The sequence below is a fragment of the Polyodon spathula genome, chromosome 9, assembly GCF_017654505.1.
Source record: "Polyodon spathula isolate WHYD16114869_AA chromosome 9, ASM1765450v1, whole genome shotgun sequence".
NCBI lineage: Eukaryota > Metazoa > Chordata > Actinopteri > Acipenseriformes > Polyodontidae > Polyodon > Polyodon spathula.
This window is the reverse complement of record NC_054542.1, coordinates 22,795,970-22,822,240: the sequence shown is the minus strand read 5'-3', so window position 1 is coordinate 22,822,240 and position 26,271 is coordinate 22,795,970. Positions and strand designations below refer to the sequence as shown.

At 35.9% G+C, this 26,271-nt stretch overlaps 1 protein-coding gene across 2 annotated transcripts in view; it reads left to right on the top strand.

Annotated features, from left to right (window-relative positions):
- si:ch211-269e2.1 (cohesin subunit SA-2) overlaps positions 1–24,246 on the top strand; it is a 35,990-nt gene extending 11,744 nt beyond the window's left edge. Inside the window, exons 12-32 of one of the 2 annotated variants that reach the window (XM_041258899.1) lie at positions 703–801; positions 1,306–1,385; positions 4,706–4,813; positions 6,177–6,294; positions 7,285–7,399; positions 7,909–8,012; positions 8,537–8,629; positions 8,725–8,817; positions 8,934–9,137; positions 9,913–9,989; positions 10,407–10,494; positions 10,820–10,900; positions 12,667–12,759; positions 13,794–13,968; positions 15,203–15,342; positions 16,940–17,041; positions 17,773–17,924; positions 18,420–18,548; positions 19,944–20,149; positions 22,692–22,815; positions 23,920–24,246. In XM_041258899.1, coding sequence (XP_041114833.1) covers positions 703–801; positions 1,306–1,385; positions 4,706–4,813; positions 6,177–6,294; positions 7,285–7,399; positions 7,909–8,012; positions 8,537–8,629; positions 8,725–8,817; positions 8,934–9,137; positions 9,913–9,989; positions 10,407–10,494; positions 10,820–10,900; positions 12,667–12,759; positions 13,794–13,968; positions 15,203–15,342; positions 16,940–17,041; positions 17,773–17,924; positions 18,420–18,548; positions 19,944–20,149; positions 22,692–22,815; positions 23,920–24,046 — 2,508 coding nt within the window. In that variant the 3' untranslated portion in view covers positions 24,047–24,246. Of the gene's footprint in view, positions 1–702; positions 802–1,305; positions 1,386–4,705; positions 4,814–6,176; positions 6,295–7,284; positions 7,400–7,908; positions 8,013–8,536; positions 8,630–8,724; positions 8,818–8,933; positions 9,138–9,912; positions 9,990–10,406; positions 10,495–10,819; positions 10,901–12,666; positions 12,760–13,793; positions 13,969–15,202; positions 15,343–16,939; positions 17,042–17,772; positions 17,925–18,419; positions 18,549–19,943; positions 20,150–20,325; positions 20,515–22,691; positions 22,816–23,919 lie in introns of those variants that run through there. The other variant, XM_041258900.1, reaches the window with a different exon arrangement.
- The last annotated feature ends 2,025 nt before the right edge of the window (positions 24,247–26,271 follow it).

Genomic DNA, 26,271 nt, shown 5'->3' with positions numbered 1-26,271 from the left:
ATTATTAGTGAAGGAGCTCTATTGTCACATTGGAATACTTACAGTATGTTGGCAGAGTGCATATTTTTACAGTCAGAAATACACTAAAAAGACTCTTGGGCAGCAGTTAGACGCTGGGTTTTCTTAACATTGGAAGACAAAGGACCCTATAACTAGATTAACCTCAGTTGAGCAATAAGAGGACACTGAGGCATTAATCTAAGAACTCATGATGTACTGTAGATGGATTTAGGGAGCCAGATAGAATGCCACAATACAAATTCAAGATAGTATTTTGTTTTTTAAATTGAGAAGAAATCTAAATCATGCCATTGTATGGTCACAAAGAATTATCCTCAAGGATCTAATAATACCAAGTAGACACTGTAGGTGTTTTCTGTGTTTTTGTGGAACATCTTATTATAACAGTCTGTGAATGTGCATGTCCCCACACCATGCTGAAGAAGGTTGTTATGCAGTTATTTGACTTGTATCTGCTTTACAACAGGCATTTGAGTTCCCATGTCATTATCTACAGATTTACAGTAACGTTTCACTTTGTTCTTGCTAAATTCCTACTAAGGAAAACTTTTTTATATTGTCTTTAAATCCCACATCCTTGTGAATGACGACAGGGCAACACTGAAAATCAGATTTAAGTGTATCTATCCAGTATGATTATACTCAGATATATGAATACAGATCATTATCTTTTTCTTCTAGCAAACAGAAGTTCGTCTAAAGTGTGTGTTGGGATTACAGGGGCTTTACAGCAACACAATTTTTATTTCAAAGCTGGAGCTTTTTACAAGCCGCTTTAAGGTAATAATATTTAGTTTATTTGTTCTCTATGAATTGAATTTGTAACATTCATATTGCTCAAATATATAGTGTTTAACATGCCAGTATTACAAAAGCTCTTAAAAATAGATAAGGCATCTTGAACAATAAAATGCAAAATGATTTCATTCATAATGTTGATATTATACTCCAGGTTGGCCTATTACCACTAGGTTAATGAGTGGTCCACATACAATATTATAATGTAGAGCACCTCCAGGTTCTCCTTAGGCCCTAAAACAACGCCACCTGGTCATTAACTGACAGCCAAGGAAAGAACCCCATGCATTGTATTGCTTAAATAACAGTACGCCTGAAGCATTGAATATATTGGAACACTTGCATAAATATGTATCAGCCAGGGCATATCTTTGAATAAGTCATGTAGTTAAAGCTAGTGATAGCAGTACTATATTTTTCAGAACGTAAATGCTTCCATCCAGTGTTCAGGCAACATTTTCACTGTATTGTTTTCTGATCTATCAGGACAGAATTATGTCTATGATATTGGACAAAGACCATGAAGTAGCAACGCAAGCAATGAAATTGCTGATGCTCATATCACAGTAAGTTAACTAGCCTGAGTTGATAAATAATAGTGTATGTGCCCCTTTATGATAAAATGTACCCGTTTCCTTGCCCTTGATGTTCTAATGTTGGCTCACTGTTGCAACTCACTAACCGAGTAGGAGAACTGAAGATCAATGGGAGCCCTCTGTTCTCTCAGTCAAGCCAGTGCCTTCTTTTAACCCAGCAAACCTAAGTAACGGATGTACACTAACAAGCCTGCAGACTTTTAAGTTTACCACAGTAATGCTGCAGTTTTCCCATGCTTTTCCCATGTTTAAACTATGCATTTGCCATACATCACTGGCATTTCCGATGTTTACATATACTGTAACATGCATTCAGTGTGCTTCATTATACTTTACTATGCTTTTACTGTGGTAGACTCATAAGGGGCACCCTGGAGACAAGGGCCCACATGTCTATGGTTAACCTGCACTACAGTACATGCAGTGGTGCTTTTACTAGGTGAGCCATTGAGGATGTCACATGGTAGACTATGTTGTGATAGGTGTTACAGAAACGTGGTTGTCTGAGAGTGATGGGGACGAATATAATATTTGTGGGTATACACTGTATAGGAAAGACAGGCAGGACAGAAGAGGAGGAGGGGTAGCGCTATACATAAGAAACAGTCTTGAAGTCCAGGTGTTAAACCTGGACAGAAAATAAAACCGAATCAATATGGGTCAGAATAACGGACAAAAATTTAAAGGGCATAATAATAGGAGCATGCTATAGACCGCCAGATTCAGACGGTGAGCACAATAATCAGTTATACAATGACATTAGAAATGTGTGTAGCAAAGTAGAAGCCATACTAATGGAGGATTTCAACTTCCTCCAAATAAAATGGGAAAACCCGGTGGGTAGCACGAAGGATGAAATAGAAATGGTGGAAATGACAAATGACTGCTTCCTAACACAATTTGTCAAGGCACTGACTAGAGGGGAGGCATGCCTTGATTTAGTCTTTTCAAATAATGAAGATAGAATAACTAAAACAGAGGTCAGAGAACCACTGGCAAACTCAGACCACAACATGGTCTCATTTGAAGTGTTTTTTAAAACCCCAAAAGTAATGACTAAAGCTAAGGTTTACAATTTTAGAAAAGCAAACTATGAAGGTATGAAACAGAGACTAACAGAAGTAGATTGGAGTAAAATAGAGAAAACACCCACAGAAGAAGGATGGTTGTTCTTCAAAAATGTAGTACTAGAGGCGCAAAACAATTACATCCCTAAAGTAGACAAATGTAAATGTAAAACTAAATTGCCAAAATGGTTTAATAGATCAATTAAAAAAAAATATTCAGCGATAAAAGGCACTTTACAGAGCGTTAAAAAAGGACCAAAAAGAAAGTACGCAGAAAGAGTACACAGAACTGCAAATGCAAGTCAAAAAGGAAGTTAGAAAGGCCAAGAGAGAAATAGAAATGAACATTGCTAAGGGAGCTAAAACCAATTCCAAAATGTTTTTCTAATATTACAACAGCAAGCGAACATTCAAAGAGGAGATTAAATGTTTAAGAGATACAAATGGCAAAATCGTAGATGAAGAAAAAAAAATAGCAAATATATTAAATGATTACTTTTCACAAGTTTTTACAAAGGAAGATACTGACAACATGCCACACATGTCATCCAGTTCCTATCCAGTTTTAAATAACTTTAGCATAACTGAGGCAGAAGTGTTAAAGGGAGTAGGAGCTCTTAAAATAAACAAATCCCCTGGGCCAGATGAGATCCTCTCAGCAGTACTCAAAGAAATGAAAGAAGTAGTTTACAAACCGCTAACCAAGATCATGCAGCAGTCTCTTGACACAGGGGTGGTACCGACAGACTGGAAAATTGCAAACGTAATACCGATCCACAAAAAGGGAAACAAAACTGAACCAGGTAACTACAGACCAGTAAGCCTGACTTCTATTATATGCAAACTTATGGAAACTATAATAAGATCCAAAATGGAAAATTACCTATATGGTAACAGGGTCCTGGGAGACAGTCAACATGGTTTTAGGAAAGGGAGATCGTGTCTGACTAACTTACTTGATTTTTTTGAGGATGCAACATCGATAATGGATAATTGCAAAGCATATGACATGGTTTATTTAGATTTCCAGAAAGCTTTTGACAAAGTCCCACACAAAAGATTAATTCTCAAACTGAACACAGTTGGGGTTCAAAGAAACACATGTACATGGATTAGGGAGTGGTTAACATGTAGAAAACAGAAAGTACTGATTAGAGGAAAAACCTCAGAATGGAGTGTGGTAACCAGCGGTGTACCACAGGGATCAGTATTAGGTCCACTGCTATTCCTAATCTACATTAATGATTTAGATTCTGGTATAGTAAGCAAACTTGTTAAATTTGCAGACGACACAAAAGTAGGAAGAGTGGCAAACACTGTTGCAGCAGCAAAGGTCATTCAAAATGATCTAGACAAGATTCAGAACTGGGCAGACACATGGCAAATGACATTTAATAGAGAAAAGTGTAAGGTACTGCACGCAGGAAATAAAAATGTACATTATAAATATCATATGGGAGATACTGAAATGGGAGAAGGAATCTATGAAAAAGACCTAGGAGTTTTTGTTGACTCACAAATGTCTTCATCTAGACAATGTGGGGAAGCTATAAAAAAGGCTAACAAGATGCTTGGTTACATTGTGAAAAGTGTTGAATTTAAATCAAGGGAAGTAATGTTAAAACTGTACAATGCACTAGTTAGACCTCATCTTGAATATTGTGTTCAGTTCTGGTCACCTCGCTATAAAAAAGATATTGCTGCTCTAGAAAGAGTGCAAAGAAGAGCGACCAGAATTATTCCGGGCTTAAAAGGCATGTACAAAATGGTCTTCAGCACTGGGGATCATTGATCACTTTGTTAATCACAAGCAAACAATGCATTTGAAAGTGTTTTAGAACGGCAATTTAGCGTGCAATTGTCAATTCTTCAAATCTCTGTTATTCAAGATAGAAGTTTCTCTGTGTCTAAAGCAGAGGTAGAACGGACATTTCTCCGGGACCTAAAACAGAAATAAATCGTGCTTGCAGACCTACTGAAGATGGGTGCCCTCCACATTACCACTTGGCACCTCAGAGCTGGACAAACAAAGCAGGAAAGCACTTCCAAATACAGTCTTGAATCCAACACAAACTTGGACTTCATCCAAATTTGAACATTTATTTGCATCAAAAAAGTGCAATTCTGATTTAAAAAAATTACGGTAGTTACAACGGTTGGAGGTTATTAATGATACATTCAGATTCTGTAATAACTAATATGAATCCGTTTTTCTTTCTTTAGGAATTGTGAGGATGTTTTGTCGCTTGAAGACTGTAAAGCCATGTACCAGATTGTATATTCCTCACACAGGCCATTGGCTACAACAGCAGGAGAGTTCCTGTATAAAAAGTAGGTTTATTCTTTAAAACAAAGAAACATACATCATCATTACTAGAAGTGGACTAACACTACCATGTGTAGAAATCGTTTGTTGTGTGCATAGTATTTAATGTCATTCTAATGCTATTTGTTTTAAAGGTGAAAAGCTCTAAAGTTGTACACAGCATAGACCATTGTCTGCAATTGTGCCCTTTTTCATGAAATTGGCAAACAATGATAGGCCATTTTTTGCCTGTTACATAAAATAATTGGCTCAAGTGATCTAATACAGAGACCAGCAATGCTTAGCTTCCCTGTGCATTGTTTTACTTGCATGCTCACATTTTTTTGGCTAATTTGGTGTTTGCTACAGTAAAAATCTGAATGTGGTCAATTTTAAGTTTTACAGGCAGATGTCAACATTTACAAAACAAGATGGTAAATGTCTGAAATTATGAAGAAAAAGATTGCTTTTCAGACATTTGCTGGTTAATCTTATGATTTACCAAAGCGTATTGGTAAATGCAGATATATCGTTGAAGAATGTATTTATTCATGCATACACATTTTCCATTAACTTTGACATTGATGTCGAACAATATATGTATCTCGCCATGCAAATGTTCCATTAACAAAATAATCATTACAAGCTTACAGTAATGCACAGTTGAGCAATTCAACCTGATACTGAACAATATTGTCATCTACTTATGTAGAACAACCAACGTTCTGGAAAATTTGCGTATAAAACAATTCACAATGGTGTTGCAGGATATTCTACTCCTAATACATAGTAGTTTGATGAAAAGTAGCATTCTGTTAAATGCAAATGAAATCATAGGACCTTTGTTTTCAACAGAAAATCACAGTTTCTTTATGACACAAAATGCAACAAATACAAGCAGTGAATAGAAATGTTTACTTGCAATTGGAGCATGGTAGACTCAGCCTTAGTATTATGCCAGGTGTATTAGTCAGTTAGATATGTAGTAAAATACTTATAACCACTAATGGAGTTGCTCCCGAAGCCTAACAAAGTATTCTGACTTTTACCATAACACATAAACTTGTGCTTCTTAATTCAATAAAGAATTGGCATGTATTGTGTAAACAAGTAACATTTTGACTGATAAATATCAGAGTAATACAATACTAAAATGCTAACCAGACAGATTTAAAATATTGAACTATAAACATGATGAAATATAATTTATACTAAACGCCTGCCATTTCAATAGTTGAGGGAGAAAGTAAATCTCCCCGGGTTGTTGTTGTGAGCAGTGTCTGGAGATTAAAGTTTTGTCAGTTGTTGCTTGTGTGGATTGCTGTGTTGTAGTGCTTGCCAGACTCCCATGACACGAGATTTACGAAGGGTTGCTCTTTTCTTTCACAGTCTGCTTAGCCATCACCAAGTACCAGAACAAGAAGATGGAGCATCAAAAGGAAAAGGGAGAAGCAATCATAACACCTCCACTATTAAAGCTCTCATACAGTTCTTTCAGGAGAATGAGGTCAGGAATCGATATTTGATACATCTCTGTACATACACAGGCATACTCTATTATAGTATTATAGTGATGTGCTATTGGCTGATTGTGATGTACTTTAATCCAACACTCACATTCCTTTACCATGTTATCTTGTGCTTTACTACGCTTTGCAATGAATTTACCACGGTATGCCATGCAAAACTTTTATAAGTATGACACTGTTTGATCTAGCGCTTGAAACTGTTTCGATCACACTAAATTAAGTAAAATCTGTCATATAAAAATCTCTAACAATCATCACAGTCAAACCAAGTAGCCAGATCTGTGATCCTGGTTTACTGTTTCAATTGATGTCATGCTTCTGACACATTGTACTGTATCTGTTGCCTGTTTGATAACAATTCTAATGCTGTTTTAATGGACAATGCAGAGAAATACCACAGAGAAATAAAAACTAGTCCTTTATACATAATAAAACAATACATTTTAAGAAAATTGAACTAACTGTGTGGTAGAAATAGGTACCTGCCTGGAATCTTGTGTTCCATCAGTTTTTATGCCACTCTTGAGGAATCAGTTTTTATAACTTCTTTCAATGCTGCAGTTATTTGGTCATTCCTCATCGTCTGTGACATAAAACTGATAGTACGTAAGGCAGTAATCTCTATGTGGTTTTTAAAGGCTAATGTCACTCTGGCTTATCGGCTTGCTTTTAAAGGCTGGGCTTGACTCCGACAAATAAAATGACTGGTGATATTAGCCTACATCACAAAACCATCACACACAAATAAACAGGAAGTTGTCTCAATTATCCTTTCTAAATTCCTGGGCTAAGAACAACTGTCTGTAGACGACATCGCTTAAATGGATATGTACATCCACACATTTTAATATCCTACTGCATGTTCTGTATTGTGGTTTCTAGTTATATACTTTTTTGGCATGCTTGCTATTCCTGCAAACATTGCTTCTGAAAAGACTTGAAGAGAATTCACCTGTCTTTGTTTGCAGTTGCACAAGCACGTGTCCTATCTAGTGGACAGCCTGTGGGACTGCGCGTCCCCTGTACTGAAGGACTGGGAGTCTGTGACTGCGCTTCTACTGGACAACCCGCAACAAGGGGGAGGTAAGAGAGATGCTCTGAGAAGCTTTCACTACTGCCTTTTCTTTTCAGAGTTTTAATGTCTGGTTCCCACTGCTATTGACTGTATCTTTCTTTGAAGCACAGTGACCAGTGACGTTTGTCTCAATGGCATTCTTAATGAAAATTAGGTTCATGTGCAAATTGTCCAAAGGACTCCAATAATGTAATGCATAGAATAAAAATGTGGTGTTTTTCATCCTTTTTTTTTTTTTTTGGTTGCACTTTTACAGATTTAGAAACTTTTTACCATAAAAATGTGCTCCTCTTTAGGTAATACTGACCCACATCACTTAGTGAAATTTCCTGTAAAACCTTAACATATGGCACCAGCAAGCCTAGCTATCAGCACATACATAGTCCCTGCTTTTCCCCTGTAGTACTGTATGCCGGCTAGTAGAGTTGTTTAATTCAGGCAGAATGCGTACAAAAGAACTATCTAGTGAGAACAGGTGTAACATATGGGTTAGCTGTCAAATTGTTTATTCCCTCAGTTCTGAATGACTCTGAGGAATCCATTCTTATTGAGATCCTTCTGGCCTCGGTGCGGCAGACTGCAGAGGGACATCCACCTGCTGGGAGAGGGACTGGGAAAAAGGTCTGACAAAACAGAATAGCAACGTTCATATTAAAAATTATATTAACATTCTTGTGAAAGCGGTAAGTTTTGACATGAAGTAGCCTACAATTATACAATCAACTACAACAATAGATACCATTTCAATAAGAACAAACGTATAGATCCAGTATACGAAATACAAGAAGGAAATGAAGAATGAAAGGAAGGGTGAAATAATAGGGTTTTTATAGAGTACACAGAATATTACAATGAAAAGAGATGTACTTTAAAGAGAAATCATTATTGAACACGGCATTGCATTCTAAACGTGCTGTTGTTTACAAGATGGCATCGTCTCCGAGCAACCTCAAAACAGACATTGAAAAAAGAAATTATAGTGTGGTCTACAAGCCAAACAAATTAGGCTTTACTTACATGATAACAGTCTCCACTACTAATATTGATAAAATAACAGCTCATATCTCATAATTAGGTATTTGTGCTTAAAAACATAATTCTTAGTTACTTAATTCTTTAATACTGTTTTTTTTTTTTTTAACCAGGTTTTTCCTGCTAAAGAAAGGAAAGTTCAGGTGGATGATTGTGTCAAAATCATTGAACATTTCATTGTGGTGCTTCCAGAACTTCTGGCCAAGGTGCTTATTTGCTTTTTATACATATTAGAAAGCAATACAGTAGCACCTTGTGTTTTAAATAGTTTTTTGTTTTAAATTGCATTCTGCTCTTTCAGTATTCAACAGATGCAAACAAGGTGACTAGTCTTCTACAGATACCTCAGTATTTCAACATGGATGTCTACAGCAGCGGCAGCCGTATAGAAAGGGTAAACATCTAAGAAACCTATTGATACAGTCTAGCTGACTAGTAATTGAAAATAACTTTGCTCAGTTCAGCACTTTTACACATACGCATCTATATGACTTCCTGTTTGTTTTGAAGCACTTGGATGTGTTACTGAAGCAGATGAAGGATGTTCTAGAAAAGCACACAGACCCAGAGGTTCTGGAAGCCTGCTCTAGAACATACCAGGCCCTGTGGAGCGAGGAGATGGCCATACACAACCAAGTTAATGTCTCCAGGAGTCAGCTTATCGACCAGTGGGTGGACAAATTCAATCATCTACTTAAAGACTTCCTCCAGGAGGTAGGTGTTTCAGCCTTAGTAGCATGCCAAGTGTTAGTCAGTTAGATATGTAGCAAAATACTTATACCCACTAATGGTAGGTTGTTTACCACCATGTTGAATTCGCTTCTTCTCTTGGAATGTAATAAATGTTCTCAGCCTGGTAACATAATTATATGTTTGACTGAGGTACTATTTATATGCCTTCAAATAGAATTGGAGAAAATGTATTTACAGCATCCTGTAAAAAGTGTTGGGCCACTACCCAACCCCACACGTTTAGCATAATGTGGGGCCCCCTATACTGTGGATGAAAGCTGTTGGGGAAGACCTTCTGCAAGATTACAGTGTTTTGAGTTTTGAGTTTAACTTGTCTACATTCTTCAGGCTCTGCACCTGTTTAGATCAGTACTTGCCTCCTGCTGAAGAGATTCTCATACATCAGTCTGTTCTGGCAGTAAAATGTTTTCCTTCTGTCATATCACATTCCACATGTCTGTTTTAGATCACTGGCTAGCTCACTGGTCACCCTACTGCTCTTCCCACTAATTTGGCACCTGACTATTATGCTTCGTTCAAAGTCACATAGTTCTCTTATTTGAGAGATGGCTTCAAACTGGACTGCATTAGCTGTATTTTATACCTGTTACTGTCAGTAATTTGAAAATGAGCAAACAATGACTGAGGTAATAGTGTCCTTATTGGGGGTGGTACAACAAGTTATCATTTTTTTTGTCTTTCTAGGTAAGCAAAAATAAATTGCATTTAAAAAAAAAAAAAACATGTTTTGTTTTAGGGAGAAAGTCCCTCTGCCAGTGAAGAAGTCGTTTACCAGATTTTATCCACGCTAAAAAGAATTACTGCCTTTCATAAGTATGATATACCTTTTGTGTTGATTTTAATGAATGAGTTTGTGTGCATGTGTGTTGTAGGTTTTAAAGTAATGAAACACATTTATGCAAGCTAGCATATACACATTTGATTTCTATTTTGTTAATGGAATTGCTTTTCATTATTATATTACTGTAACTCCTAGGCCCCGACCCAGCAGAAGAAAAACAACATTCATGAGATTACATAGACAGATTTGCTTTCATCTGGTTTTGATGCTTCACATTACCGCACATAGTATACTAATGGTGAGGTAAAGCTTTGGTGTAGACCCCCTGACTTTATGATGTTAATATGGTATCACATGTTCTGGAGGAATTTCCAATTTTGAATTATGTCAAATGAAATAATGTCCATTGTAAAGGTTGAAATAATATTGCCTTTGTTTGTATTTCATAGTGCCCATGATCTGTCAAAATGGAATCTGTATGACAGCGTTTCAAGGATTCTTACAGCAGGGAGTGAACATGGAGGCATACCCTACCAGGTAAAACAGCTTTTTATTAGCTGAGAAGTTGTAAGCACCTCTGTGGCCTCAAAATGACTCTCACACATGAATTCTCTTTTACAACCATTAACTTTCCCTGCAGCACTATATAGAACAAATGTGACATTTCTCACATCAGTGAGTTAATGGTGCACCAGATTAACTTAAATATAAGACATGTCTGAGAACCCTTTTGTGTTGTACATTGGAATCCAAAAATACACCAGATTATTATCAGTGGCTGACGGGGATGATGCCTAAGAAGAACTTGGTCCAATGCATTCCAATATTTAGCTGTCTTTTGTTTTGTTTTCTTTGCTAACAGATTACCATTCAAGCATTGCAATGTACTTGCTACAGTGTTATGTGGCAGATAACCACATGTCTTGAAGGTGCCTCTTCTAAGGTATGTACTGTACAGATTAGTATCAAACTATTCTCAGCTGACATTCTTATCCTAGTTTTATCACATTGAGACTTGTGGCCTACAAAATTCTGAAACCAGCAACTGGCATTAAAGGATAACCTGAATAAACTGGCAGTTGGAATGTCTTTCAGATCTGTTCATATTGAAGTGATAGGACTCACACTTTTATTGTAAACAATATTGTTTACCCCATGTAAATGTTGTCACAATACTCAGTAGTAGGTGCAAAGACATATTTGACAGGAAATGTCCTTTCCTCCATGTTTTTTCTAGTTTTATACTGCTTATAAATTGTGCCTTTGCACAAAAATAGGGCTAAAAGATTAGTTATAGCGTTAACTGCTTATCGTATCTATATAGATAGATGGTATTTTTTTATGCAAACTAAAGTCAGCAAAGTCTGCTTGTTGATAAGTATAGCACATAGTGGGCTAAACTATGGTAGAATGTTGTAAATATACACCAATGAATTATATATAAATGTACAATTTGACAAGATTGTGGTACACTGACTAAAGTAAACATAAGTTCTTCACTACAATTGAATTTGATTAAAATAGTTAATGGCATGGTCATACAAATAATGAATTGAATTTAATTTCATAAATGCAAACCATTCATATTCCATAGTTTTTATTAAATCTGAGCTTTGGAGGAACAGTCTCTTTCACGATATTTTTCATGTCTTCGTTGACCTTTGACACACCTGAAATAAAATATTGATGGACATTATGAACACTTACAGAACAAAATAGTACATTTAATTCTTATGCACCAGAACCGTGAGGATTCCAGTTTGTGTCGATTGACTTTTTCATCAATAATTGACAAGCTGGACAGTAATTTGAGTCGGCATCTATGAATATTTTGCAATCTGCAATTCTAATGTCGGTGGCATTTGACTTTAATGGTAAGCTGTTTCTAAATTAAAAAACATTCAGCAGAAAATAAAGAAATGCATTAAAATGACCTAAACGGATGAAATTTAAGAATTTTCTTATACTGTTGGATCCTTTTTAAAATCACTGAAACACCACAATTTTTTTAATCTCCTGCAGACTATTTAATGATGGTGCTTATTTGTTAAATTAAATAAAAATCTAATTTGTATCTTTTATCCACCTTTGTTACAGTCTTAATGTAAATTAATATTGACGTTTTTGGTGCTGTGAACTAAATAGTATTTAAAAGGATGGATCATGTATTCTGGTTCCCAATGGCAATCAGCTTCTATGTGTATGTTTTGTAAATGAAAACCACACCCATTTAAATTTGGATGATAAACTGTTATTGTTACAAGATGTTTTTTGAGGGGAAAAAGTGTTTTTATATTATATATATATATATATATATATATATATATATATATATATATATATATAATATTATCATATATATATATATACTATATGATATATAGATATATTATAATAATATATAAAAAATTGAGCAATAACCAAGCTTGATAGTGTAATTTCTAATATTATTTTGCTACATATTAAGGAGAATGTCTATTAGACTTTCAGTTCTGCTGTGACAAAGTGCATAAAATTCTAAACTTTTGAAGAATAGTAAACAGGCACTGGGGAATTCTATTTCAGTGTAAAATGCAACTGGCTCGTGAGACACTACAGCTTTTTAATGTAATGTAAAAGATTTTAAAAACAAAGTGTGCATGTCTGGGATCTACCATTATCAATTCTATGTATCTTTTTTTTTTTTTTTTTTTTTTTTTTTTCTCTCAGGAGAATGTTTTGGCCCAGCGCAGCCAGCTTAGAAGATTTTGTGAGATGTGCCAAAACTGCCTCTCCCATGAACATCCAGCTGTAAAAGAACAGGTCGGTTTGGAGTTGCATGTGAGCATGGAAGAAAAAACACAGTGGATGCATTCCGTAAATCTAGCATTTACATTTTACAGTTTTTCAACAACATAGCATTGGAGAGAGAAACAGCATTGTAACTAACAAAAAGAAGAATTTTTAAATATCTAAACAAAAATCAGCTATCATGATTGTTGTGGAATTGTGTAGTTATTATGTCCTTGTTGTCAGGCAGTAATCCTGTTTTTCAAATCCTACACCGGCGTGCTTGAATTGTTACAGTGATATACTGTAGAAGATTTGATTTGAGGCAGCTGTATCAGTGAGTAGTTGACTAGTCGCCCCCAGGAACTGGCAGTTGAATAATCGCATGTCATGTAATTATAATTGACAAGTGTGCGCTTTCAGGTGGCCAGAAGTACAGTTGTGGCTACAGTTCATTAACTTATAAATGACATTTTAGAACATTTTAATATACACTTTTTGGAAATCCAAAAAGTTTTAAAATATGGTGCAAAACAGCAAAGTGTTTTGAAATGGTATGTGCAAAAATAGAGCAAATACATGATTTATTAATATTGTTTTTTAAAGTGGTGACTAGTTGATACATTTACCATTTTTGCCTCCTCCATTGGACTCCATCAAATTAGTAGTCGTTCTACCCCTAGTTTTGTCCATATTTTATATGTCGAATGTTGAAACTAATCATTATCACTGAATGTAATAGATCACCCATAGTTTGTAATTAATGGGGATTAAGAATGAACAAATATACTTAGGAACATCTATGTTGGTTTATGGTACTGGGGGTACATTTGTTGTTTCACCGCACAAACTAAATATCTTGCTATCCCTGGATGGATAGACTTCCACTCTTCAAATATAGGCAAGTTATTATTAATGGAATGTTAGGTGTGGCACTATTGTATAACTTGACAATACTAGATTACAGATTTAATGTCATCCATAATCAATCATGTTCCTTCTCATAAAGAAAATAGAGTTGGTGCCCCTTTGAAGGTGTGATTCATGAAAGTTTGAATTGCTTTTAGGCTTTCACGGTCCTGTGTGACATCCTGATTGCCTGTAGCTACCAACTCCGCTCTGGTGGACGGCATGACTTGGCCCCTCTTGTGTACACTCCAGACACAAAGCTGCAAAGAGCACTGCTCACATTCATACAGGAGCAAGTCTTCACCGAGGAGGAGCAAGAGACCCAAAGCAAAGGTGAGCCCATGTTGTGCTGCTGTTGGAGCTCATTATTGTATTGTCAAGGCATTGGTGGATACTGTATTTGTTTTAATTGTCTAGTGGCAGCTCCACCATGCATGTAGTTTGTCACATGCACACATTCACACATCACAAGTTGTGCAACAGTTGTCTAAAATTGCACAATCAGATGAACTGGATAAGTTGCATGAAGAACCCATCCAATCGTCAATTAACATGCTGAATCACAGAAGTTATGGTCCCCGATGAAAATCCAAACTTGCAGGCCAATGTTATAATGTTCATGGCCAGCAGATGGCACTTGCTCTACATAGTGCAACAATTATTAAAAAAATTCTGCACAGCTGTGTTTGGAAAGTAAATCTTGAAATCTAATTTACTATATAAAACTGGCCTTGCAGCTGTTTCTTTTTTTTTGTTTGTTTTTTACAATGTTTCTGCAGAATCAGCATTGAAATATGTAGTATCAAACAATATTGCCTGTAATAAAGATGTATTGTTTTAAACTGTATCATAGTGTACATGTTTCAAAATAAATATAAGCATGTATGAATAAATATGGTAAGCACAGCGCAGCTACCTTCTGTACTTGGAGCCTTCAGTCATCTTACACAAATCAGAAACCATGTATATTTTCTGTGCTAAACTATGTATTATTTAAAGTGCATGCAAGGTTTAGTAGATACAATATTTTTACGTTTGATGCAATATTTGTTCATATTGTGTCCAGTTTTGGGCATTTTAGAAGCTGTATCCTCAAATATTCGAAATTATGTGTACATATATTTTGCTTAGACTATAGAGAATAGCACTAAACAAATGTACTGCTCAATTCCACTAATAATGGTCCTATTAGTGTTTTATTGTGTGTTCTGAAACTGAAATGAAATCCGTTATTGGCCACCTAGTATGATAGAGTAACACAGCTGCAGTGACCAGATTTACTTCATTTTCTGACTTTTGCAGCTCTAAAGCAATAAGATAAACCTTTATTAATTTAGGAGATGTTATACCTTGTGGTGTGGTGGCAGCAGGGGAATACAACTGCTGGATCCTCATTGGTTAAGACTATTACCTTTATGAAGAAAAAAAATATATTAGTTTGGGTTTACCTGATGTTATTACTTTATCTCTATAATGTGAGGTTTAATAAACCATATTTTAGTGTAATAATAACATCTAATTAAATATACAGTATATAAATCAATATCCTTTTTTTCTGCTATGACAGCCAGTGAGAATGGAGATGAGGTCAATAAACTGGATGAACTCCACAGGAGGAGGAGTCTGCTGGCAGCCTACTGTAAGCTGGTTGTACACAGTGTGGTAGAGATGAGCACAGCAGCAGAGATCTTTAAACAGTACATGAAGGTAACTGTTGATTCACATGTCTTTGTTATTTTTAAAGTATTTAAAACGGAGGTGGAGGAGACTTATTTCATGTACTGCACTTTACTGAAAGTACATTTTTATATTGTTTAGTTTCTTTAACAGCCAGTAGCTTCACATTTTAAGTTGAATATGTGTTATTTACATTTACCTACTTTCATAAAATAGTAAAGGAAATGTTTAAAAAAAAAAAAAACCAAAACTACATTTTAAGCTACTTGGTCTTTGATTGTTAGCGGCAATCTTTTTTTCAGTTGATCTAGTACTTGTGGTCCATGAGCAGATCCCAAGTGGTCCCTGAAAGAAATCCTATTGACAAATTGTATTGCCGTTTACTTCATACCCAAACTGTAAATCTGCATCACTTTACCAAACACATCAACTCAACAAATAAGCTACACCACAGTATGTATCCTACTGTCGTTGGGTCTTTTCATGTCAAAAGAACCAGACCCTCTAGCTTCTCAAACTTAGAATGTCCTTCAAATTATGCAGGAAGGTTTTTGATGGAAGCATCCAAAATATCTCATATTTCATCACAATAGCTCTAACATACATATGTACTATGTGAAAATACTGGTTCCAAATTTGAGGTCTGTTTGCAGTTAAGCTACATATATCTGTTCCTGGAATATCGTAGTTTTATCTGTACAATCACTAGCAGAAGTGACTGGAGTCTTACAAGATTTACTGCTGGTTCACAGTCCCCGATCGATCATCATTTCCCATTGTCCAAAATTAAGATGAATTAGAAATCAGTTCATGAAAGGATTATAATTTTCCTTTCCACATATGTTCTTTGTTTAAAAATATCCACGGGGTATAAGATTCAAAAGAAAGACTAAATATGGCACGTGAGTATTGGCAATGTTATACATAGTAAGTGTAAACAAACATACTTGTATCATATACAAAATAAAAACACATTTAAAAACCCAACAAAAATGAACATTTGTGTAAGTTTAGATCCTTAAAATTAAACCATTTACTCATGATCCATGGAGTATGACATGGTTCATTCAAGGGTGTGGTCATTGAAAGGAAACCATCACATCTCATCTAATCTGACACCGAGGAATTTAAAAACAAAACTGTACCAAGTCCACTCTGCTCAGGAACAAAGACTAAGTCAGTGAATGTTAGTATGTATCATAATATAAAATGTTTGCGGTAATACATTGCCATAAAGAATCACAGGCAGCTACTTAAATTCTTTCAGTAATACTAATAATAATGTTTTGTGGGAATTCAGTCTTCTGTAGACTGCATGTGTACAGGTATAGTGGAAAGGAGTATTGGAGGTATGCTGCAGGCCTAAAAGGACATACAGTATGATGTAGAAATAGGTCAACAGAGTAGAAAAATGAACCTATCACAAATAACTAAAGCAAGCAAAATGATAAAAATATCTCAATATTAGAGCAACACAAGTACAAGAAACTATTACAAATGCATTTGTAGCAATGTCTTTTAAAAGAGTTCAGACAGTTGTCCAGTTATTTAATTATTAAAATAAATTGTATTAAATTCTTGCAGGTCTTTTTAATAATAGTTATTCATATTTCTTTCTTATCAACAGTACTATAATGATTTTGGAGACATTATTAAAGAGACACTTAGCAGGACCAGGCAGATGGACAGAATCCAAAGTGCGAGGACACTTGTCCTTTGCTTACAGCAGGTATGTAGACTCCAAATCAGAACTGGTGGCACAAGACTCATTGAACACTCCTCTAAAGCACATCTGCTAACGCTCCCATTTCCCCAGCCAGATAAAGACACGTGCCAAATGTTCCAGGGCACCCAGCTACAAAGGGGCCTCACAGCCTGTCACCACTTCACTGGATCATTGAGATGTAACAGCTCTGGCTTATGAGGGAACATTCCATTATTATTATACATCTGACATTTAATAATGACTTTGAAGTTATTTCCGCAGCATTAAAAGGAGAGCTGGTACAATAAAGTGGACTTGAATTTTAATATTTTTACAGCCTGTTCTCATCAATATCATTAGGAAAACATTACTAGTATCCAACATACTCAAAGTGAGTTTTAAGTCCTGGCAATATAAAACAATGTACTGGGTAAGCTGTCATTTTGAACTTCTGGCCATGGTTTCTGCTGAACATCAGTAACTTGTGTAATGTAATGTGGGAAGCACCTGTCAAATCGAGCATCTACGAAGCATTCCATTGGGTCGCTGAGATCTGCTGTCTTGTCTATTGTGACAGTCTGAGATGAGCTGACTAGGATAATACAATGATTCATTGGGCTGTATTCATAAAGCAGCCCATTGTTTTATAGGTTGCCTTTGTTAATGGTCAACCTTGACAAATATTATTAAAATGTTGTTGTAAGTTTTGAAGAGCCATATTTACTACTGTAGGTTCTCCCATCTTTCTTGTGCAGCTTTTTCTCAGGTTAAAACAAGAGCAAGGCAACAGCAGTTGTGGATCATCCACCCAGACCTTCAGCACAATTAAGGAGCTTGCTAGACGTTTCTCTCTGACCTTCGGCTGGGATCAAATCAAATCGAGAGAGTCCATAGCCATGATGCACAAGTAGGTTCAGGGAATGCTGTTTTCCCTGTGACTATGGCTTGAGGTTAAATCTTTCATTAGCATTTGCAGGGTCAAATGGGTGTAAAAGCAGACAGGTACATATTAATACTTTCTGTTCAACCAATGCACTCAAAACGTTATTGCAGAATATCAATTATTTGTCTTCAGTTTTTTTAATCAGCTCATCTGACCTTTTGGTCAGTTAGCAATGTTAAGAAGGAATACCCAGGGTTTTGTAGTGTGCAGACGCTGTGTGAAAGGGCAACCACACACACTGCAAGCGAGTGTCTTCACCACTATGGAAATAAGCCAGGCTCCTCTGCATTTGTGGTTATAGATGTACAATCTCATCTCATTTCATCAACAGGGTACAGAATCTGCAACGGCATTGCGTCACACAACACTGCCTGTTACATGTACATAGAAGGCAGTGGTTTAGATTATGATAGCTACATGACCCCTTGTCCATATGGTGTCATTTTTTTCTGTTCATAGGGATGGCATTGAATTTGCTTTTAAGGGGTTTGTTCAAAATGGGCAGAAGCAACCTCCTCCCAATATTGCTTACCTTACCATCCTGAGCGAGTTCTCCAACAAGTTGCTGAAACCTGATAAAAAAACTGTGTAAGTCAATGTTTTTTTTTTTATTGCTATGAGGGGTAGGAGGGGGTAAGGGGGATTGGGTGTTCACAAAATATTTTATTCCAAAGTGTCATTGGAACATTCATTTCTGAAAGTATAAAACTGTACATGTTACACATGGTAACGTGAATATATTTTTGTACAGTAAAACCTTGCCACCATCTCAGGAGAACGGCCACAGAGTACATTTTGAAAAATGAAAGCAAAAGTTTCAGAACTTGTTGGGTTGTGTTGCTGTACTAGTAATAGTAACTGCTTTCCCATTCTTTTTTTGCAAAATCTAAATAGGCTTTTTCAGCAGCAATTCTTCTGTTTGTAGAATAAAACGTAGCAGTCTTTCTAAACAATACAGAATGCCAGGCATTTGTAGTACATAACAAATGAACTGATTATTCTGTTCATTAAAGTATTATCCAGTTACAAAATAAGCTTAACTTTTTTATATTACTAACATACTGTAGCAGTTCCTCGGTAGTAAAGGTGATGTGATTTTTCATTGGGCGACAAGATATTTTCGCAGTGACATGACCATACACACTAGAAGTGACACAAAGACGATGAGACAGATTGGAAGACTGCCAGATCCATAAAACTGTAAAAAATTACAATTGACAAAACTATTACCAAGACTGTCACATATTCAACATGATGTAGTAATTATGAGTGCATTCTCTGACAGTATTTCAACATAAATCATACATACCAGGCTTAGCCAGTGCCTTCGAAATGGACTCCCATATATTACCTTTCAAATCTGTGTCTTTATAATTAAGATGATCTTTATGCTATTTTTCCACGGTAAGTATTATTTTTTCCTCTGTCTTTTTTGATACTGCTTCACCCTGCTGGATCACATGCATTGAATCTGTTCTCTGCTGTTCAATTCCCTAGATGTCGCATGACAAATCGCAAAAAATCGGATTCAATTCTATTTGTTTCACATCGCTCCAGTGTTGCCCTGGTGTCGTTCCCATGTTGCTTGTGGTGTGATACTTATCAAAAGAATAGGTTTTATTCATTTTGTCGCATCGCGTTTGGTGTGTAGCAGCCTTAAGACCACACCACACCCCTATTAAGGACACATTTTGGTGGTCCCTTGACTAGCCGTAAAAGTTAGAATTCACTTTGTTTACTGTAGATTTGACACAGGTGGTGTTATGAAAAGTTACCCAGAAAGCATTCAAACTGAGTTTCCTGTACAATTACAGTTTTAAATCAAATAACATGTTTGTTATAAAATGTGCTTCTTTCAAAGCTGAACAAGTGAAGCCTTCACAGGTGAATAACAGTGCACTCCAGGCAAGATTCGTGGAATTATTTCATTACATGTAGGTTACAGCCACCCTTAAGTGTCTTACCCTGTTTTACTCTCCCCAGGTATGGTTATCTGCAGAGATATACAGGTAATCACATGCTGAGTTACAAGGAGGATGGCTGGATCTCGTTGGTTTGCTACAGAGCGTCCTTGCTGGCCAGTAGAGAGGAAGATGACTGCTATTCTCTGACAAGCACTGACACCTTTAAGGAGTCTTCACAAACAAACCACGCCAGATCAATGCCTTTAAAACGGAAACTGTCCAATGGTTGGTATCCCTTGGGGACTGGGGTGGGAAGCAGTTTCTGTTGTCTAGCTTCAATTATAACCTGGTGTGGTAGGTTAGGATTCTATGGTTCTAAATGTGCTGTTAGTATGAAATCCATATCTATATTAGGGTTGCAGTGGCTGATTTCTGTCTTGTCTTGTTCATTTATTCCACAGAGTCCAGTTTCGACAGGAGGTATTTCACATGCTTTCATATTACCACAGAGTTACGCATCTTGTGGTTAACTTAAAGCAGTTGTTAACTAACACGTTATTTTCAGAAATCTTACTGTGTCTGCCCTGCACTTCGATTCGCTGATTACATCTTAAATATGCAATTTTGAAATAAACATATGTTATAGCAAACGTGTATTTTCATATTTCGTATTAGAACATGACAAAAACAGAAACACAAGGTGAAAAGGAAGTTCTTTTTTTTTTTTTTTTTTTTGCCTTGACTTTTAGGAAATCTGTTACACTTGCAACACCCAGCAGGGTCACGCTTCTGACTGGCTGCAAAGCATGTCTGTCATTAGGGGAAGCTGCTAGTGGGTTGCTGACAGGAAAGACCCTGAAGGGGTGGGGATGATGTCACTCTCTAGTTCAAACAAAGAATGTTTGCTAAAATACATGTTTGCTTAATTTTGAGACAAGGCACAAACACTAAAGCAAAGGTCATTAGTGCCTAATTATAAGGCACCAGGTGGGTGCAATCAGCCCAAAAATGTTGGGAGTGGCCTCATTATCATTTTCACCTAAGCAATTTAAAAAACTTTTGCGATCTAAACAAACCTTTAAGCAGGTCTTTTCAAAGAGCTAACACTGTTACAGGGAATTTACTGAGCACAGAATAATAATGGGTTTGCACATTGCCTTCCATTTTTTTGTGTTCATCAACATTAGGTCCAGAGTATGAAAAGTGTAACCTGGCTAGAAAACCACCCAGCAAACATCAGGGTTACTGGGCAAAGATGAGAATAAGAATTTGCTTACTGCATCCAAACTTTAAATGCTGGTTCAGGGAAAAAAAATCCAGTGTTCATATTGCACATGCGAATATGGATCAGGGCAGATAAGCATGATCAATATATGTTGCCATCCCATGTGGCAGTGTCAGAGACTACAGCATGAGTTTATGAATGTTTAAGTGGGAGTCACGATTGCTGGTTGACACAATTCTTAACACATCATGCACTGAATAGGCTGACAGATGCTTTCCTGCTTGCTTTAGACACATTCAAATTCCCCAATCTTTTTGTTGAGCGCTTGGTTTATACAAGGAAGTGAAAACATAATCAGTCAAGGGGCGCACAACATGCATCCCATTCCTATATGTCGAGGGTTTGTTTCCAGCCACTTTTCACAAAATACCTTTATAAGAGGATCACAAACAATGGAAACCTCTAAAACATTATTTTATTAAAATAATATGGCACTGATCTTACCAAATATTATAGTTATAGTTAGGAAGTGTACATTACCTGAAAATGTGAAGATAAACTGGTTAAGTTACTAAGAGATATTGTGGAGGTGAGTTACTAAAAATTATAAATCAAACATCAGAAATCAACCATTCACAGTGAACCATTTGCCATTCCAGTACAGCCTATTCTGTGTACATGTGAGTGTCATCCTGTGCATAGAACACCAACAAATGGATCATCCTGTTAACTTTACTCTTTCTCTAAATGTTGATGAAATTGACACGATTTATCCAAAGAAATTATTACACACAATTCTTTACTGAACTTTTGTTTTTAATAAATAGTATGGTGTTCGATTTTTGGATTGAACCATTTCATTTAAAAGTTATGTTTTACAAATTTTAGTTTTAAAGCTGTTTTGTCTGATATGTTAATATGTCATGTGTCGGGGATCTCTTATTGTATAAGTGATGTTATTTTGCAGTTTTATCTGCTTCTCTTCACTGTCCTCCCACCCAAACTGCACGTGAGAGACACTGTGCACACGACGTATTACAGTAACTTATAAACTAATTCAAAACATTGTCTTCTTCAAAAAATAGTTAGGTGCCCGTTACTCTGTTGTCAAACCTACAACACTTGTCAAAACAAATTGAATATCACTGAGAATATCTTAAACAACCTAAATAATGCAGTGTTGAAATAGAAACTGTGAACAGCAGCATTTTATTTGTTAAGAAGCCGCTTCAGAGAAATTTGAGGGATAAAGTAAATGGTAGATCTGAGAAAGAAGTGTTTATTTGTATACATTACACCAGTATTAGTAAATAGAAATAAGCAATCAGAAAATCCCCATTCTTTTTACTTTACATTTACTTTACATTTTTGGATCTTGTACATTTCAAATCACTTTCCTATAAAAGCAACATTGTCGTATGACATGCAGTATCTAGCCAGTCCGGTTCACAGCTTATATTCAAAGAAATGCATCTGATTGGTTTAAGATTACCAGTTCATTACACTCTATCACCGTCACTGTATAACCATTATGTATTTTTCCATCATGTTTTCCTTTATAATTATAGGTATAACATTTATTTTTAAATTGTGGTTTGACAGAATTGTGTAATAACTCTTTGCTGGCGAGCAGTGACACAAATGGAAGAACTCCTGAAATGAAACTCACACCACAGTTCATCTCAACTCCGATCAATGGAGGAAATAGGCTCAAGCCTTCTCAGGGGTAAGCAATTCCCTCTCATACATCAATAAATATGAAGCAGTAGATTAAAGGTATAATTCAATTCTACTTCAAAAACATATAAAAACGTATATAATATTGTGAAACACTGTTGTTATTTGTTGCAATGATTTTTCCATTGAAAGCTGTTATATTCTCTAGGATTGTGCTGTGGCTTTATATTTGTAGCAGTGGTCTTCTAATTACAGCATTGGGAGCCAATAAAATGCAAGCATGTGTGCTGTGAGCAGGGGCCTTGGTATTATCCTGGGAAGAGTTCCATATAGGGATATGTTCGTTTTTTTCCAGAACTGCCAATCCAAGGAAACACCACCGTGCAGAGAGATACACATGCTCATCAAAGATAGTGCTTCTGTGTATGTCTTTTTTCACAGTGTTGTTTTTTTCGTTACCTCCTGAGAAGCTACATAACACTACAGTTCAGTGAATATTGCACAAGTCTTGTAACATGATGTACATGGCATCATAAACATTTTATGAAAGTGATGCAGCTGTTTATCACTGTGGTCTAAAAAAGAAAGGATGCCTGTGCACTTTGTGTGTGTTTCCCATAAAATATGTATTACTTGAAAGCTGACTAAAGTACACTAGGTAAACAATTGGGATAAATAGGGGACAGGGTCAGAAATAACGATTTTATTTTATTTGATACAGCAAAAATACTTTGTAGAAGTCTTCGGTGCTGTCAGTAAAGACCACATATATGTAAGATATAAAATATATGCATTGGTAACCTGTATTAAAATGAACAGAAATTAAACAGAATGTAATGGTATAGAAAATGGAATTGGTCAGAAATTAAAACAGTAAATCATCTTCTTTGCAATTTGTTCAAATGCTTTGCAGATGAAGGCATTTTGCTTTGCAGATTTCTCTGTGGACTAGTTGGTACAATTAAACTGCCCAGTAAATTGCAGTCAATTGACCATACATCCTACAAGGATACAGATATAGGAGATTGCTTAGACTTTGTTGATAACAGGGGTTTACAGAAACCAGACTGCAAGGGGATTGACATTTGTATGGCCAGAGAAAAGTTGTTTTAGTTTAGAAACTGAAACAGCAAATGTATATTTTTGTCTACAGTCAAAATGGTGAAGAAACAGAAGAATCCCCAGACACTGGACACCCACAAGATACAATGTTGCAAGACCAGCCAGATGCCATGAATGAAGATGTGGATATTGATACATTCGATATGGAATCTGCATAAGCTTCAAAGAGTTATTGAGTTAGTAAAGAGGTACCGCAGCTCCACACATACAAATACACATATTAATGTGTTAATTTGGCTCTGGGGGTATGGCTTAATACACCACCCATCCGTTTATCAAATAGCCTGGGCTTACCTAAGCATACAGTACATAAAAGGTCACAGAGGAATGAATTAAAAAAAGACTCCACAGTATTCTATTAAGCTATATATATAGATATATTAATATTTATATATATATATGCATATATATTATATCTCCTATTATAATATTATATAATAATATCTATATATAATTATAAGTTAATTTATCAAGGTCGTAAAAGACATGAAAAATTTAATGGGCTAGAAAATCAAATTACACCCGAAAGAATGACAATCAATCCTCAACAAATATCAGTCTTCCCCAGAGAGCTTACACTGACCCACAAAAAGTCCCGACCAGGCTCCATTTTTGTTGATCCTCTTTTAATTGGCCTGGATGATTGATACTTATTATAGTATTGGCTGGGGAAGCCCCAGTCTCTGAATTGGACCTAGACATTACTAAATTAGGAGGTTATATTAATGAACAGCATTGTAAATGCAATAATACATGTACATGTAATATGTCATGTAAAAAAAGTGTTGACAGAAAATTGTCGGGAAGTGTTGAAAAATGATCTATAAAAAATGGCAAATGTTTTGAATACTGTATTTGTTAGTTGCTTGGTTGAAATGTTCTCTTTATTGTGCTAGTTCTGTAAAATGTCCCCAATAGCTTCAAAATTTGATCCTACCTCTTTTAGTCACTTTAGTGTAAAGTGTCTTTCCTCCTACCCCTACGATCATTTGCAGCTATAAATGGTTCCAGTCTCCTCGACTTGACTGACCTTGGACAGCTGTCTGAAAGGTTAGTCTGTGTAATGTGTCATTGTGTATGTAAACCTTTTAAATCCAGAAAGTAATCTAGAAACTTTATTTTGCAAATAACATTTTGAAGGTAACCTTCATCACAAGTAGGCTTTTGTGAGCCATTGACGAGTTACCCGTGAGAGATGGAACTAAAAATAATCTCTTTACTCCACCTAAATAATGGACTTTGTCTGTTTTAAACAAAATAACAAGTTAACTGAAGTCTTGGGCTGGCAAGGGTGATGAATGTCATCTGATTGCCATTAACCTCCAGAAAGTCACAGGGTAACCGCAGTACTTGCTTTTTTTTGGGAATACATTTTTGCTAAACATTCTGAACATTTGATCTACACATTGCATCCACATCTGTTCTCCCTGTCATGGGAGTGTTGACTTTTACCATATTTTGGCCACATTGTGAAGGTAGTGTGGGCTGAGAAACAGATACTGTGTGGAGCGCTAAAGTAATGTAAATCTGTATTTTAAGATAACGTGACATTGTTGCAGCGGTGTATTGTCAAGACTGTATATCACACTTACTTCATATAATCATTTTTGAGCTATAAAGTTGTAAAAATATCAATTGATTTTGAGAGAGAAAATGTGGTACCCTGGAGTACCCCCTGCAAATCAGCCATTTTTATCAAATTATTTATTTTTGGCACGAGGGCACAAATATATATATAAAAACTATTGAAATAATGTATTTTAACACTAATGCAGAAGTAAGCTTCCGATGTTTTTACAAACGATTATTACACATCTAGAGTTTGACAGAACTGTACAGCTTTTATTAGGCAGCATTATATGTAAAAAGAAAGGATAATAGAAGTTGTCTGATGTATTACATTTACCTGCATACAAACCTATTGTTGTTTTAACTGGTTATGTGGGAGCCATGAGGAGTATTCTCATGACAAATTGATTGCGAGGCCAGGGTACAATGCTAGCCAAGGGGTAATGTGTCTCGTATATAATACGGTCTAAAATATGGAAGCTTTCTGCTTCTCAACAGTTGGTTTGTGGAATATGTTTAGTTGTGTGTGTCTATGTTTATGCTGGATTTGTGACACTTGTTATTGTTTAGTCAAAGACAAAACTATTAATTGGCACCATACACTTATATAAGAGAATTCAAGAAAACATGTTATAATACTTGTTACAAGTACAAGCACTTAGTGAACACTAGCCACTAATAATTATGTAAAATACCAAAATACACTATTTCTGGTAGTTTAGCAGTCTTTATTAAAAAACAACAAAAAAAAAAAAAACCTAAAGGACTTAAGCAAAGTATTTGTTCATGACAAAAGTAGTGGCACCCCTTCTTT